The following is a 17,415-nucleotide window of genomic DNA, read 5'->3' as shown; positions in this document are numbered from 1 at the left end:
AGAATACATTTTGGGACCCAATTGGGTGAATTCAGCCAAACACAACGCACTACCTGATGTTGTGCTATTAGGAATCTAGCTTTGCTCTACAATTTTTTTTATATTTGTAATGCTGCATACAGGACTTGTAGGCCTGACCTGTTTCCTGCCAACAGCCCAGATAATTTCTTTCCATGTGTTCGTGTGATGAGTAATAGCCTAAATGTAAATGTCTTTTTCAAAAGCAAAATGTGACAATGTATGATGTGAAATATGTTTCTGCTTGTCAGTGAGACAGATGTCTTTAGGGAACTGCGTAGGTCCATGAGGGCATACATGAGTATGTGTTGCGGTGAGATTATTTAAGGCATATGGAGGCTTACGTGGAACGTAAGCTAAATGGTTACTTTTGGTTTGGCAAATCAAGGTTGTTTCAGCAAAATTTAAATGTAGCTTAAAAACATCTTTTGCACCTTTAGTTCATGAAAGTGACTCAGTTCATATTATGCTTTTGACACTTTGCAGTATCACTCTTGATGGTAAAACCAAATGTTCATAGCACTCACTGAATTTATGAATAAACTTTGTATTGCAGATTTTAAAGTTTATTACTAACTTGTGACTTTTAAGTATACACTGAAGAAAAGTTTGAGGTTGCACAGATTGTTGTTGGAGTAGAAACTTTGGTCATTCCAATTACTAATAGAGCAGATTTGACTAGCCATGGAAGAATTTAGTCTGAGGATCAGATCACTTGTGCAATTATTCTGTACTCCTCTGTCTCACTTGTGCCTTAACTACATAACTCTTAAATCACTTAAACTCTGATTCAACTATGATTTTGGCTTTACTATTTACTTATACTAGTATATTTAAATTCTACCTCTTTTAATTATTTGTTTACTTGTAGAACATTTTTTAAGAGACAGTGTCTCTCATGTCAATCTCTTTAAATTCTGACCTACAAGTAGGTGATCTCTCAACTTCTCCCTCGCCCCTTGCCCCCTTCCTTTCCTTGTGATTCAACCGTGCTTTCTTTGGAGCAATAACGATTCTTTAAGTCTTCACTAAATAAGCTATCCTCCATCTAATGTTGCATCCTTCCTTTTTCAAAAGTCCTTTCTTTTTGGAAGATGTCTTGAGTGAAATTAGAATGGTGTTGGCATTCTGTCTCGTTGAGCTTCTGTTTCTGCATTGCTTAGTTAGCCGGTTGTGTTCCCTGCAGTTCAGAACCCCATGAATCGTGTGATATTGCCCTGTGTAACTTGTATTCTGGTACGCAGTTCTTCAGTCCACTCCCCACCCCTCATCCAAAAATAAAGTTTGTTTTTCTTTGGTTTTACTCATTACATTGCTTCCCTTGACACTTTGGCTGATGTTAATTTTCTAAATTTTCAACCTAAAATGCCATAATTCTCTGCACCCAACACTGTTACCTTGTCTTTGCTTGCTAACATAATCTGCAATAACTAGCAAATTTCCAAGTGGGAGGAGCAAATAAACCTTCCATTGATGTTTCTCAATTTTTTTTGGTCCCTTTTGCATAAATTTGTAGCTAGTGTTTTGCTTTAACTATCATTCAGCATTTCATTGAATTCCTCTTACTCCTCTATCCCTCCTTGTTCCGATTTTAATTTTTCAGGTTATAATGTTTGGTAAGTAATGAACTGACACATATTGTGATTGAGTTGTTGACCAGTAGATTGAACTACAAAATCTCCCTCCAAGCCCTAACTTGGAAGGCATGCTTTGTATATTTAAACATTAGTTCAAGTGATATGTAATCAGTCTTACTGTAACTTTTTTAGACACTTTTTAAAAAATTTTCATGTTAGTCTGTTGGAAAGCTAATCTAATGCATTGACATCTTAAAAACTGGGACGACAAGATCTTTAAGCCCATCATATCAGATGCTTTGACTCCTGAAGTTCTGGCACTTGGAGTTGTTTTTGCAGCCCACTAGTTAACGGAGAGCTGTTAACTGCCAGAAAACACTTGCACTTGCGAACCCAAACAACTGTTGGAGAATGAGTCATCTAGGTCACTTTCAGCTTTGGACAAAGATTCTGAAGTTGAGCATGTTGCGCAACATTGTTATTGCAATGAGAAAGGCATGATGACTATTCAGTGTAAATTTTGAATAATGTGTAGCAAATTTCTAGACAGAAGATTGCAAAAGTTATGCATAGGTGTGTTTTGCTGTCCTCAATTCCTAACTCAGCCCAGATGCCAGGTGGGTTCTGACTGTCATCAGGAAAATTCATCCATGGCTGTTACTTATTTGACACCCCTACTACCTCATTCTCTCAAACATCCAGCAGGATGTTGGTTAATAATGAAGGCCCAGAGAGCACCTCTTTCCCTCCCACTCGATTTCCATCTGCATGTACATGTCTGCTGTCATGCCTCAGATATGCCAACTCACCTACCTGGTGGTGGTGTGTCTTTTAGAGCATTTGCTATCTGTTGTTTGGAAATTGCCAGCTAGTCTGATGGAACCGATGCCCTACAAACTCATTGTCTCATGAGTTGAGGCTGCCCAATCCTTGTATTTAGAATCAAACTAGTGCACTGAGATCTACAGTTCATGTTCCTCTGCTTGTCAGGATGGATGCCCCTTCTCACTGGGTACTTGATAGAAATTAGATGCAGGTTTTAGAAATTGGCATCTTTGAACTACTGTTCAGTGACATTTGACAACTCGTAGAAGTTCACTGAGCGCAGTGTTGAAGGTGAAGAGAAGGGTTAAATGTGAGTTGAATACCGGTTAATTTTTATGGGGAATTTTGTAGATGTAGTTTCTGAAATCAAACTTTAATCAAATATTTCTTTCCCACTCTCCCCCTTCATTAGGTTGGATCAATGGTTGAGGTTACTGCTCATGTTTGTACTGTTTTCTCATGGGTGGACATCAGAAAGGAAATGCTTGGATTTAATGCACCGATCTGTGATCAAAATTTAAAACATTTCTGGTCTTTTCTGAAGTCTGTGCACTTTAAGGTGCTTGCACTTGATGGCTGAAGTTGCTTAAATGTTGATTTGCAGCCTTGACTTTGAGGGTACCATTTTCCCCACTAGTCTCATTTACTCTGGGTGACCTTCATCCATACTCACGTGTGGAGTTTCTTTTGCAGGTGCAGCAGGATGTGTGGCGACTTTGTTTCATGATGCAGCCATGAACCCTGCTGAAGGTAATGTTAACAAGGTTAAAAAATCTAATTGCAAGATTTTCTGCTATTGTTTTTGATTTAAGAATGGTGCAGATACATTGTAAAAACAATTTATGCATCTGCGTATTTCAAAACTTAACAGTACAGCTAGCAATTGGACTGACATTGCATTTTGTCCCTGACCATTCCCCTTTTTGGGGAATGAAGTGTGAGTGGTGGTTGTCCAGTAGTGTTGCGTAGGTACAAATCTTGATCAGAAAATTGTATTGGGGAGGCGATTTTATCATTTTGGTGTTTTTTTTTAAATACTGGGGCTGTTTTAATGCCCTGTATTCTTGCTCTTCAGCCACTGTCAACCATAGCTCATTTTGGTAGCATTTTTGATTTGACTTGGGTTGTAGTTTCAAGCAGAACTTGAGATTTGAGTGCAAAAGAAATCAAGGCTGATGCTACAGTGCATTTGAGGGGATGCTGCAGTGTCAGAGGTCCATCTTTTCGATGGTGATAAATCGAACTGTCTGGCCCTTCTGGCGGACATATGATGTCATGACACTCAAAGAGTAGGACTATCCTCTCTGGCATTCTGACCAAGTTATAGAATGTAATTTGAATTTCATAGTCTGTGAGGGCTTGTATGCACAAACTGAGTTGAAGCTCATTAGTTGTTTGTACTTCACTGATTACATTTCATGTATTGGATTGGCTGTAAAGTGCTTTCGGGATGTTGTGAAAGAATCTTATTCAATCACGTAACAAACTGTTTCCTAAAGTTTGAATGATTGTTTGTTACATGAGATGTAGGTTTCACTGGCACGATCAGGTTAGTAGTTTGTGGATGACACTAAAATTGTCAATGGTGAAGGTGGTTACCTTAGATTCCAAAGAAATCTTGATCAGTTGAGTCAATGTGCTGAGGAGTGGCAGTTGGATTTTAACTTGGATAAATGTGAGCTATTGTGTTTTTTTTTTGTGAAACAGACAAGGGCAGAACTTGCACAGTTACAGGTGAGGCCCTGGGTAATGTTGTAGAACAGACACTGAGGGAGTTGGCATACATAACACTCTGAAATTTCTGTAACAGAGAGACAAGGCTGTTACAGCGTTTATGTAGTCTGACATCTTGAGTACAGAAATTGAGATGTCATGTTAAGATTATACAGGACATTGAGGCCATTTCTGCAAGACTGTGTGCACTTCTGGTTGCCGTGTTGCAAGAAGGCTGTTATTAAATTGGAACGGCTTCAGAAAAGATTTACCATGAAGTTGCCAGAAATGGAGGACTGGGTTGTAGAGAGAGGCTGGATAAGCTGGGACAACTTGCACCAGAGAGTAGGATGTTGAGGGGTGACCTTACTGATGAGCATAGAATGAATAGTAAAGGCCTTTCCCCTAACCTGGAGGTGTTAAAAACTAGAGGGCACACTTTTAAAATCTTTCTCCCCTTGCCTTAAAAAGGATTATGAGGGGCAATTTTTTTTTCTCATAGTGGTTTGCATGTGGATTGAACTGTCACTGGAAGTGGTGGATGCAGGTACAGTTACAACATTTTAAAAGACACCTTAAATAAGTGCATCAATAGGAAAGGTTTAGAGGGTGAGCCAAATGCATGCAGGTGTAACTAGTTTAGTTTGTGAACATGGTCAGCTTGGACAAGTTGGGCCCAGTCTCTTTTTCCACGTGGTATGACTCTATTTCAGAGGGCAGTTTTGGGTCAGCCACCCTACTGCTGGTGTGGACTATCACGTAGGCTAGACTATAAAGATGGCCGATTTTTCATTTTTCCAAAGGATTTCACTGAAGATGCATTTTGATGGCACTTACTTATTTTTGGACTTAATTGCTGAGACAAACTGTCATTGCAGAATTAATTGAACTTAGGTGCCACAAGTTGCTGTGCTGAGATTTCAACACTTGTCCTACCAGCATTACCACAGGCCTCCAGATTACTTATCTCCCGTCTAATGACATGACTGCTGCACTGTTGTCCCTCAGATTCATTTACTCATAAACAAATGGGCTGCTTCAAATTTTTACATGAAATGTGAGATATCCTCTGTTGAATCCACTTTGTGCAATACTATGACTCAGACATTACTAATCAGCAGTAATCAACTAAATTAAGATATTTTGGTCTATAGAACCAATTCAAATCTGTAACCTCAGTGAGCACGATGACAGTTTAAGGCAAACTTTTCAGAAGAGGAAATGAACTTGTCCTTTCCAGGATTTGTAACTTCTTATAACAAGTTCTAGATCGAGGTCCCCTTTTCTTTAGAGTTTTCAAAATCATTCAAGGATACCTGGAGCAATGGGCTTCTTTTGAGTCTTGGAAGCAGTAAAGTAAATTGTATTTTTCTGATATGCCACCTCAGCTAAAAATGCGCTTCCTATCTGCGTTCTGCTGTCTTCCATTTTTACGTTTTGCTCAAAAGTTGGTTTTAGGGAATCAGATAATATTAGTTGAGGCTCTGTTTAATCTATGTGCTGTGTCTGTTATCTCCTTTTCATTAGAGCATTTAAAGAGTGTAGTTAGCTTGTTCCCTTGGCTTCCTCCGGTACTGCTCAGATGTAGCATATGTGTAATGTATATCCTTCAGTCCTTTCTTCTTTCAGTTTTGATCAGATTTAACATGCAGTTCTACTTTTGTGTTTCAGGTCATTTAAGCATATTTGTCAATAAAAATAAAACCACTTTTAAGAATTGGACTTAGACATGGGATTTTGAATTTACATGTGATTGGGATAGCGTTGTTGAATTATTTATGCCCTCTAGTTTTCTGCAGGCAGTTTTAAAAATTGCAAGAGTATGTCTATGTAACTAATGTTTTTTTCTTTGCAGGATTATTAATTGTGTTTTAGTTTTGTATCTTTAAGCGTGACAATACAATTGTGAAATTATTTGACTATGGTACTTTTGTGATCTTTTAAACTTCAGGCTCCCTCAGCTTGCACTGTGCAGGTTTGTTGCCATAAAGCTATTGCATTTGTGGTGAAAAGTGATTTTCCTCCCAGCTGTCATGGGTTAACAGATCAAGTCAAATTACAACTTGTAGCCTAGTCGATATTCATAGGAAGAAAGGGTTTGAATTTTTTTGATTCTGTATTTAGTTTGCTGCAATGTATTTTGAAACTCTTGGCATTTCTATTTCTGCCAAGGAGTTATGCTAATGGTATTTTGTTTGGACATTCTGCATGTACGAAGTGTAAGCACGCTTTATGCAACATGGCACAACCGTAAACACGTTCATTCAAGAACAGAATTGACAGTTATCTCTGATATAAGGAGTATATTGCAGAAGGCTTAAGAACCAGTTAGCTTAGATAGTAAGACCTGCAGATGCTGGAGTCAGAGGGGTGCAGTGGAACTGGAGGAACACAGCAGGCTAGGCAGCATCAGAAGAGCAGGGAAGCTTATGTTTCGATTTTGAAGAATGGTCCTGACCTGAAAGAACAAGTTAATTGTTGGTACCTGAACTGAGTGGGAATGATATTGCAACTTTTGTGTGGGTGAGGCAGATGCAACAATGAATAGTTTGTCTGTCTGCCTGCCTGCCAAGTTGTTTCCTTTGTAATTTGAAGTGTTAAGCTGACTCAACTAAAATTGACAAGTGGTTCACGCCAGGTCAGTAGATGTAATGGATTTTTGACTGCAGCTTGGCTGGCTGCTGTTGTTTACTCTGTCTGTAAATCAGTACTCCATCTAGAGGCCAAACATATGCTGACACTATCCAATGTTGGCAGATACGTTCCACCGATCAGCACTTTTCTTCAGCTTGATTTTACCAAGGATTCAGCACCAGTAGCTTGCTGGATTGCAGTCTTGAGTTTGTGTTCCCTGGCATGTGTTTGGAATGAGAATGTTAAAGTAAAAGTTCAAGGTAATGGCCAGGTGGTCAAATGACGGCGGGAATTGGTGTTGAATGACAAGTGACAGATGGTTGCTGTAAGCTAGCTTTTTGAAAGAAAAATTTAAAGTTTTAAATAGCTTAATTAGCGTCACCTTGTGATGGGAATGCCCAGCTGGTGAAGGCAAGGTCATTTGTATGAACGCACTTAAACCTCTGCGTGTGGCTTTGGGGAAAGACTGGTCTTTAGGATTTTGCCGGTGCGTTGGGTATTAGATCAGGGTGACCTATATTTTGTAGATAACATTCACTACGAACTTCCTGAAAAAACACCTTCTTTTCTTTTTCTCCGAAGATTTACCAGCAATATTCTGCTTAATATGTAAACAGCACATTGCAGCTGCAGTTTCAAATGACTTGGCTGCTTTTTGCATACTTTTGATGTATCTGCTGTCTTTATCCCTTTTTTTTCTCACTATATAGCTTACTCCTCTACACCTGACCCTCCTCAACCATCAGTTCTCTACTTTCCTGAAGGTGTTGACTACATGTAGGGGATTTGTTGCTCAAGTATCATGTCCGAGTGGCCATTCTTTTATGAAGGTGCCTAAATATTCATGCTAATGGGCTGTTCAGCTGTGAAGGGCAAAACAGTTGCTCTACCCCAGTATCCATCCAAGTCTTTGCCAGCAGAGGTAAATAAACTATGATTTAGAATGGGAACTTCCTTACTCATTTTTCCTCTCTCTCTCCCTTCCCAAATTTCAGTTGTGAAAATGTTCCTTCAGTAAATATGGAAATTTTATTATACTGGATGGGATCATATTTCCTTAAAGTATAGGTATAAATTCCATTAGTGTCTGCAATTCTAATTCTAATGGCCACTCTTTTTTGTGATTCTTTCACCTACTGTGTACTGGAACAAATTTGGCTTTTGTTTTTAATGTCAATTGCATGACTACCTCTGTTACAACTGACCAGCTTCACTGATTTTGGGCTTTGCTTGCTATCCTACTATTTGAATCTTGCCACCTTAGTTCTTTTTCTGTTTCATAAACACGCGTGGAAATTGCTGTGCAAGCTCACAGTGAATATGGCCACGGTATTATTGGCTGATACAACGGACACAAATATAAGGATTTTCAGCAGCCTTCTATAGAGAACAGTTTGGAGTGGGAATTTTGCTTTAAAATCCTTTCCATCTCTAATCAGTTGTCAGCCATTTCAATACTTTAAACAAAGTACATGAGATGAAACAGAATACCCAAACTTGGCATTGACTAGCATTCTTATTATCAGGGACTGAGTGATAGCCTTGGATATTATAGCTTGCGATTTGCTTTTGTAAGAGGCAGGTGTTGTCTGTGTCCAGCTTGTCAGCAAATTATACAATCTCAAACATGTGCAATACACTTGAAGCAATATTTTTAAGTTGACAAGCCTAAAGTGACAACCTGCATTGTTTTGGCATGCCAAAACAGAATCACTTGTATGTTAATTCAGACCTATTTGGGAATCAAGTGTTGGGTTTACTTTAGATTGCTTTCAGACTCTAGGGGATAAATTTTTTTCAACGTCAGTTTGAAATTGCATGTTTCGAAATATCATATGGAATGTTTGGGCCCAGAATATTAGGCCTCAGAAAAATGGTAGTGGCTACTGCATTTGTCATGCTAATCATGAATCTTAGGTACATCAAGATGAATAAAGATTTGTGGTTTACTCTGAAGGATTTGAGGTAAATCATTTAAAGCCTCAGTATCACATGGAGAGTTTTCTTTGAAGATTTAAGGGAAACTTGACTTTCATTTGACTGGCTTTGCGGCCGAAGCCCCTCTTTGTTATATTGAAAATAGAACTGTTACAACAATAAGTAATTATTGAATGTTGTGTTTCTGCAATCAACTTCTTTATCATTCAGAAGTTTGCTCCAAAAGAGCCTGCAAATTATTGCAGTTGACTTAATGTGCTTAATGTTTTGTAGAGAACAAATGTTAGCTTTTTTTTCTCCTGATGAGGGGTCTAGGCTCAATGTCAGCTTTTGTGCTCCTGAGATGCTGCTTGGCCTGCTGTGTTCATCCAGCTCCACAATTCGTTATCTTGGATTCTCCAGCATCTGCAGTTCCCATTATCTCTGTTACCTGACTGCCTGTCAGCTAGTCATTGTGACATAGCCCTGAGGGTCATGGCCAGGCATATTCCTATCTGCAGATTGCAGGAGTCATTCAAACACTACTCAAGTTATTTAACAAGGCAGTGAATCTACCATGAACAACCATACTTGCAGCTGCTAAGATACCAATCTCTTTCATTCCCATGACTTTAACTCTCTCAATCTTGCTCCTATTGTGTGGAGGAATACTTAAAAAGTGATCTCATTTAACAGAAATATGTCTTAATACCTCCAAGGGTGTCCAATTTAGTTCCATAATGATTCTGACTAGTGCTTTGGGATTTTTATTACATGAAAGCAAAGCCATCACACATTATTTTGAAAGGTGGTATAACTTGACAGCTTTGTAAGTGCTGCAGCTGTTAAAATACTGCAAGCTAGAATGTGTAATTTAAAACAAGTCCCCTTATGGCTTAGTGGGAAAACGTTTGTTTGGCTGTATGGATTTGCTGTCAATCAGGAAACTTTCCAGCTTTGATATCATTCTGAGTTATTATATCTTTTTTATGTAAAGTCAATACAAATGACAATGCTGGATCAGTTCATTGGAACAAGAAAACAAAAAGAACACAATTTGCTTTGTGCTAGAAGATGTCTGTCCATTACAGCTGGGCAGTTCCAACCACTAAGGCTGCTTTGCCTGGAATCTCAAATTGATAAGTTGCTATTTGGAAGAAGTACTTTCTAAAGCTACTGATGACTGGGGAACTTTCCAGCGAAGTCCATCCCCAGTTGTGACATATAGCAGAATCATTATCTGGCTACATGTTCTTAAATTCCTAATTACCATACTGTCTAAACACTTTTTTAAAAAATAGATCAGTCAGTGAATAATTGACTTCTGCACTGGCTGTTGACCAGACTGGGTGAACTTAAAGCAGTTTAACTGCTGATGAATAAGTACCTTTTCTGTAACATCCGGTATCAATTGAGTTAGAGCCCTCTGCAAACAAAGTTTGTCTCTTAAAAAGATTTTAGGTTAGGATTTCTGCAAGGCTTTGAACGCTGCAGTGAGCATTGCTGTCATTCTTTAGTAAATCTTGCCCCCACCCTTTGGATGCGGACAGTTGCTGAACCTTATTGTTGTCGTCTCCTCCACAGATTATTGTATTTGTAAAATCAGCTACTAAGTGCATAAAGAACCAGGCTGGGTTTGAAATGTTACCTGCAGCTGTAGTTTTTTGCTAGTTGCTTGTATGTTTATGTATGTATCATTCTGCTATTTTGATGGGTTAATTACAAATACTTGAGCACATTTTTTCCACTTTGATTTGTTTTAAAATTCATTGCTTTGTATTTGGCCTTTTCTCCAAAAGGGCCCTGTGTTTGACATCATTCCAATAGTGTCATTAACAGCACATCTTAGTGGTGTTTTAAAATTGGCCTAAAAATTGACACCATCTATAGTCAGTTAAATGATCACTTTTTTAAAACTTTATGTATGACCTCCTTCATTACTTTACATGTAGACTAGCAGATGACTTGAACCATTATTTTTCCCATTTGGTATTGTAGTATTTCTGTTGAAATAGGAACTCCTCCTATTGGAATTTTTAATTGTTAACGTTTTTTGTAAATTGTAGATGCTTGCATTAGAAGTTTTACCTGACGTCTGGGTGAAAATTCAAAGTGTAGTATATTGGGTATGACCATACCAAAATTATGTGGTGTATTGGGTAGATAATGGCTTTTAATATGTCAAAACCTGCTAATGTGCAGCACATTAGGGCAGTTGAGATGGATAGGATTTTTGATTTGGGTTTAAATGTGGAGAAGAGGCAAAGCGTACAATGAAGAGTATTTGCAGCTTGGGAGGGAAATAAACACATCTGTCATGGTACCAAACAGGTAAAGCCAATTTCGGGGTAGTGCATGTATTAACTCCCTTAGGGAATCGTGTGGCATGGCGGTAGTATCCCTACCATTGGGCCAGGAGGCCCAGGTTCAAGTCCCACCTGTTTCACAGGTATGTATCTCTGAACTGGTTGTTTATAAAATATCTTATTAACTCCTTAAACTTTTTTATTTAATCAACTTCTCTGCTCCTACCCAGCAAATGGGATATTCAGCACAAGGCTGAGGACTGTCAAATATGGCTGGTTCACTTACCTTCAGAATTCAAACTGATTTGTGCTAGAGCAGTATAGTTTATTTTGGTTAGCTAAGGTATTGAAGGATGTTAGACAAAGGTATGGATTTGGTCATAGGTTAGACATGATTTCATTAAAAAACACAATAGGCTGAAGGAACTGAATTACTTACGCTCCTGCATTCCTAACTTGTATTTTTGTTTTTGTACATTTGAATTGCTTTTGCACATTAACAGTTTTGGCTTAAAAAGTAGTAAACTACATTTTTATCAGGAAAAAGATGAGAGCCTTTGCGTTTGGAAACCAAAGAAATTAATCAGTTTTTAAGTTGGCGGGTGGGTAGGGGGAAAAAGTTGCTGAATGTGTTTCACTAACTTGTTTTCCATTTTCTCCCTTTGTTTTAATGTTTTGCTTTTGTTGCTCTAACCCATCTCTCTTTGACATGGCCTGCATGTGACCTGGGATGCCATGGAAACCCCGTCTCCACTCCCATTTTCTTCGACCTGGAACCTCTTTATTAACCTGTTGTTGAACTGCATAGTGGTGAAGCAAAGGATGCAGATGTACAACTCGCCCTACAAACGAGTCTTAGACTGCATGAGGACAGTGTGGAAAACTGAAGGGGCTGGAGCATTCTATCGGAGCTACACCACCCAACTGACTATGAACATCCCCTTCCAAGCTGTTCATTTCATGACTTATGAGTTCCTGCAGGAGAAATTGAATCCGCACAGACAATACAACCCCTCCTCACATGTGCTCTCTGGGGCAATGGCGGGCGCTGTCTCAGCAGCGGTAACAACACCACTGGATGTTTGCAAAACACTACTAAACACGCAGGAATCCTTGGCTCTTAACTCCCTCAACATCAGTGGACATCTTTCTGGCATGGCAAATGCCTTCAGGACGGTTTACCGGCTGGGTGGTATCCCAGCATATTTTAAGGGAGTACAGGCCAGAGTTATCTATCAGATGCCATCCACAGCTATTGCCTGGTCTGTGTATGAGTTCTTTAAGTACTTCATTAGCAAACACCACCGTGAGAGAAGGTCAACTTACTGAAATTCAAAAAGCCAGCACTGATGCCATAGAAACTTAATTGGACTGCAATACTCATTTCCGTTGTTGCATCCTTTTTAATAAAAGAATCCAGTAGTAGGTCTGATCCAAGCTGCACTCTTCAGTTGAGTAAAATATCACCATGTCTCCTGACTACATTAGGTCAAACCAAAGTTTGTGTATTAACTGTAACATCTAAAATGACAGGTAGACTTGGCCGTTGTCGACAAGGAAAACGCACAGATATTTGCTGCTGGCACAACATAGATGTGTTGGGCACTTTTGAAAGCCTAACCTTTGTTTTAAGATTTTTCCTTTTGGATACTTTTTTTCCTCCCCCATTCTCTGCAGTTTGCTGGGCTGGTTTAAATGTTTTTAAAAAGCACATACAAGTTTACATGTTTAGCAGAAGTGTCAGCTGTTGCTCCAATGTATGTATGTGTACTGTATCATCAGTAGTTGAGAATACTTAAACCACTGCCAAGGTAGGCATCAAATTGCTTCGCACAGAAGACAAATACTGTTTGTTTTTAAAACTGTATTTCACTGCACTCTTTGTACTGCATCAAGCTTTTTCATGCCTACATTTGCATCAGCAATGTACTTAAGAACTGAAATGTAGCCCTTTATATTCACTGGAATATTATTCTGGAATTATTTTATCCAGGTAAATTCTTCGATGTAGAAAAAAGGGTTTTCACAAGGAAGATGATTAAACAAAAAGTCAAGAAATGTTGTGTTGTCATTTCTCAATCAGTTTTGAAATGTTTTTCTGTTTAGTTACAACACAGATTTGTGGAGTTACCACTTGGATTTTTGCATGCTTACCTATCGAATACGGTGAAGATTTGAATGCTTTGCTGATTGACAGCAGTGAGACACCACTTAATATGAGAGTTACTTGCAATAATCCTGCAGAACAGACCAAAATGCTCACCTGTACACTAATTTAGTGATGTGTAGAGTGATTTAACCATACAAGACCAGGTGCTGAGTTTGACTATTTTGAACTCTACACCATTAAATCCTGAAACTAACCACACTAAGTTTAATTTGTTTCAACAAATGCTGTGAAAGAATCTTATTTTTTTAATCTAGAAATGAATCACTCTGGTTCTTGTCCTGTGCCTCTACTTCTGAGCATTAGAACATCTGAGATGAGTTCATTGAATGGGATCCATATGGAGTTTTCAAAACCCACATTGTTGAAGTAATTCAAATGGGTTGACACAGCATTGAATTCCAAGTGCAGCCATCTACTTAAGTTTCAATCCTATTTGGTCTTAAGATAGATTTGGAGCTAGAGATTAAATGTGACATGGTGAACGTGGTAAACCTGGGGCATTAGAAAGCTGCTGCCAAACTTTTACTCCAGTCATCATACCTGCTCTATTGATTTCACTATTGGGTGACTGAACCGGTTCTAAAATTCTGGAGCTTTCTCAATTGTTAGGCCTCCCTCAATGAGCATGCTGGAAATTAAGCCTGGTATTGCTGGAGTGGTGACTTGTGTCTTTAGAAAAAGCACACTTTCCCTATTTACCAATTGGTTGGATCCAAATTGACAGCATGAGCCAGGTTTCTGTACTTCACAAAAATGACTTTCTTACAAGTAAATGATGCTACCTACAAGTAAACAACCAAGAGCCATTAGTATATAATGCCACCAATTAAAACTCCCTCTTAGATACACATGATACAAACACCGAAGTTAAAGAAAAACATATGGATGGAGGGAAAGGCTGAGAAGTCAGATTTAATGGTTCCTGATCATTGATTCTTTTGCTGGTTGGAATATTGCTCTTTTGTCCTTCTGTGGAGGCTATAAGTCACAGCTTACATTAGATGTTGGTGCTTAAATGTGGTTTTCTTCTGCTTTGAAATGGCTTTATTTGCAAAGAACTGACTGCTCCTGTGGTGGAGATCTGATGATTCCTTTTGTATCTTAGGACAACTTGGGGCTGTGAATATCTGTTAACCAATATCACAGTTGGAAGGGAAAAGGCCCTTTTATCATTGACTGGCCATAAGTTTCTAGGCCAGTCAGTGAATTGTACCAACCAAAGCTTCATCTGTACACAACCCTTTGGCTCTGGATGGGCTGTAACAAAACTTTAACCACTACTTGAAGAAGCAACCGTCTAAGCAGTGCTTAGAATGTGTCTGATTACTTGTAAAAGCTGCAGTAATCCTCTTTTCAGAAAACAATTTTCCCATTTCAGTCCACAACTTAAAAATACAAATGAAAAAAACTGTCTTTACTACTGTATACAAGAAAACCTATCCCATCAGGTTTTTACTGCCATGAAACTCTATTTTCCAATCACTGTTGACTTAATGCCAGTGAAAGTACTCTAACAGGATGTACGGGTGTCCGTAACTCATGAAGGTCACCATTGCTTTGAGGACAACTGAACAATGCATCTTGCCTAATCAACATCTCTTGCTTTCAAAAACTTTAAAGATCAATTTCACTACCCATGGATCTAGTTTTTGCTTTCTTCCCTTTTTAACTTATTTTGTTAGTGTACGAGCCAGTTAAATGTAGAAATTATTTTAACATTCCACCTTGATCATTGCAAATCCTTAAATTCTGTGCAAGGGCTTAACTTGATATTTGAGTTTTAGCAAGGGCCTTGAAGCCTCAAGCTGATTCATATCTGAATGCAGTCCCAATTTTGGGGGCATTAATGCTTGCAAGCTTTTGGAGACAGTTTGAAAAATTATTTTTCAAGCCTTGGAGTGTACTAAAAGAGCAAAATTCTTTTTCAATGAAAGGCCAGCACCCAGGGAAGACTAAACTGCCTGATATTTCTTTTTTTTTTAAAGACTTGTAAGACTTAATGGAACTTTGAAACCACAACTCAGCACGGATAATACAAGCAGAGAAATGTGGGTAGATCATTTTGGCTCTTTGAGACTGCTGGCAAATACATTAATGACTGATGCCTTCTACTGCCCTCTTCATAATGCTTGATTGTCTGCCTGATAATCCCAGAGTTCGGTACTTAAAGCAAAGAACCTTGTTAAAAACGTGTTGAAAATTAGTCTGACAGTTAGGTTACCAGCATCTCCCTGTTGTGCCTTCCTTGAATGTTATCAGTTTTTTTTCTGCAAGCTATTTTGTCATTTTTGGCCCCTTTTGTGTTAAGTTGACCATAAGATGTCATGGTAATCCTTTTCCAGTAACTCCGCTAATAAGAATTTCTAGATTTGGATTAAATTGCTCTTTTGTGGCAAATGCTGTTTCAGACCATGGGAACAGTACTGGACCTCTGAACTCCAGTCAGAGCCACAGCGCTCTTTCTATTGGGATAGGAAACCAGAGGTATCAACCATTAATTGAGTGAAATGAGTTTAGATCCCACTGAGGTAGCTTAGGAATTTGATGGTTTGCCAATACCTTTTTTTAAGGAAACAGATAGCAAGGTGTAGAGCTGGATGAACATAGCAGGCCAAACAGGCTAGCTGACGTTTCGGGCCTAGACCCAAAACATCAGCTTTTCTGCTGTTTGGCCTGCTGTGTTCATCCAGCTTTACACCTTGTTATCTCAGATTCTCCAGCATCTGCACTTCCTGATATCTGTGAAACCCTTTTTTTTTTTTTTAGGACCTGTATTTTCAAAGGTCTTCCAGTTCTTTCTATATTGCTAACTGAAGACTGACTAATTAGCTGTAGTTTTGAGAATTGATAGGCTCCTGACTGTTGGACTTGTGTGAAAGAACCATTAATTGATGCAACTCCAAATTGAGATCTTTCTTCCTGACTATCTCTCATTTAAAGTGCAGCTGTACCCCAATCTCCTACCCTATCACTGTACAACAGCAATTATTTTCTGTTTTGGGTTCTTCATCTCTCTTCTAAAGCCCCAGTTGAAACTGTTCACATTATAGAGGTGACCCACTCATTGTTTAAAATAAAAACAGCAATCTTCATTTCACCATTCATCCTTTTTCCTAGTAATCTAAAATTTAATGTCCTATGGTTATTGACCCTTCAGCCAGTGTGAGCAGGTTTCGCATTTTACCTCACATTTTATTTCATTGAGCGTATTGGACTGGTTTCCCAAATGATCAGAGAACAGGGTATTTGTGGATGTGAGTCATTAATTATCTTGTAGTAAGGAATCCTGTTGGGGAAGTGACAGCATGCTAAAACTTCAAATTCAGTCGGATGCAAAACTGAGTCCCACTGAAGAAGTCTGGATTTGGACAAAAGTAATCGCGTAAGCTTGAGGACTAAAAGCTAGGATAGTTGATAAGTGACAAATGTTTAAGGATGTACTAAGTGGCTGAATAAAAGATATATTGCAAAGTTAAGTGGCAAGCTGGAAGACTTTTAAAAATCATAAAAAGAGCAAAGACTAGAAAAACCAATGCAAAAATAGATAGCAAAAGCTAGTAACTAAAGTGATTGGCCCCTTTAGAGGATGTGTTTGGGTAGTTAATAGCAAGGAACACGTTGCATTCACAAAAGCAATATTTTGCTTCAGTTTTCAGTGGTCACTTGTACCATCCCAATAGTATCAAGTAATACAATCATCATTGGGGATAGGGAGGAGGAAGTATTAAGCAAACTATTGGGTTTGAAGATAGACCCCCCCCCCCCGCACTTGATGGCCAACATCCTAGGATCTTAAAGGAACTGACAGTAGAGATGGTGCATCCGTTAGTTATAATCCATGCTGCAACTGTACAGAATGCTAGTACGGCCTCATTTGGAATGTTGCGTGCAGTTCTGGTCGCCCCATTACAGGAAGGATGTGGAACCATTGGAAAAGGTGCAGAGGAGATATACCAGGATGTTGCCTGGTCTGGAGCGCAGGCCCTATGAAGAAAGGCTGAGGGACTTGGGTCTGTTCTCATTGGAGAGAAGGAGGCTAAGAGGGGATTTAATAGAGACATACAAGATGATCAGAGGATTAGATAGGGTGGACAGTGAGAATCTTTTTGGGAGGATGATGCCATCAGCAGCTTGTTCAAGGGGGCATAGCTACAAATTGAGGGGTGATAGATTTAAGATGGATCTCAGAGGCAGCTTCTTTACTCAGTGGTAAGGGTGTGGAACACCCTGCTTGCTCATGTAGTTAACTCAGCCA

At 38.9% G+C, this 17,415-nt stretch overlaps 1 protein-coding gene across 5 annotated transcripts in view; it reads left to right on the top strand.

The window, feature by feature from the left end:
- The window catches only part of slc25a28 (solute carrier family 25 member 28), a 43,557-nt gene extending 30,509 nt beyond the window's left edge, over positions 1-13,048 (top strand). For all 5 annotated transcript variants that reach the window (XM_048551341.2, XM_048551346.2, XM_048551345.2 and 2 more), the window contains exons 3-4: positions 3,114-3,170; positions 11,799-13,048. In XM_048551341.2, coding sequence (XP_048407298.1) covers positions 3,114-3,170; positions 11,799-12,319 — 578 coding nt within the window. In that variant the 3' untranslated portion in view covers positions 12,320-13,048. The remainder of the gene's footprint in view (positions 1-3,113; positions 3,171-11,798) is intronic.
- Positions 13,049-17,415: the final 4,367 nt, after the last annotated feature.

This window comes from Stegostoma tigrinum, chromosome 20, assembly GCF_030684315.1.
Source record: "Stegostoma tigrinum isolate sSteTig4 chromosome 20, sSteTig4.hap1, whole genome shotgun sequence".
Classification (NCBI taxonomy): domain Eukaryota; kingdom Metazoa; phylum Chordata; class Chondrichthyes; order Orectolobiformes; family Stegostomatidae; genus Stegostoma; species Stegostoma tigrinum.
The sequence above is the reverse complement of the archived record's forward strand: the minus strand, read 5'-3'. Positions and strand labels throughout refer to the sequence as shown.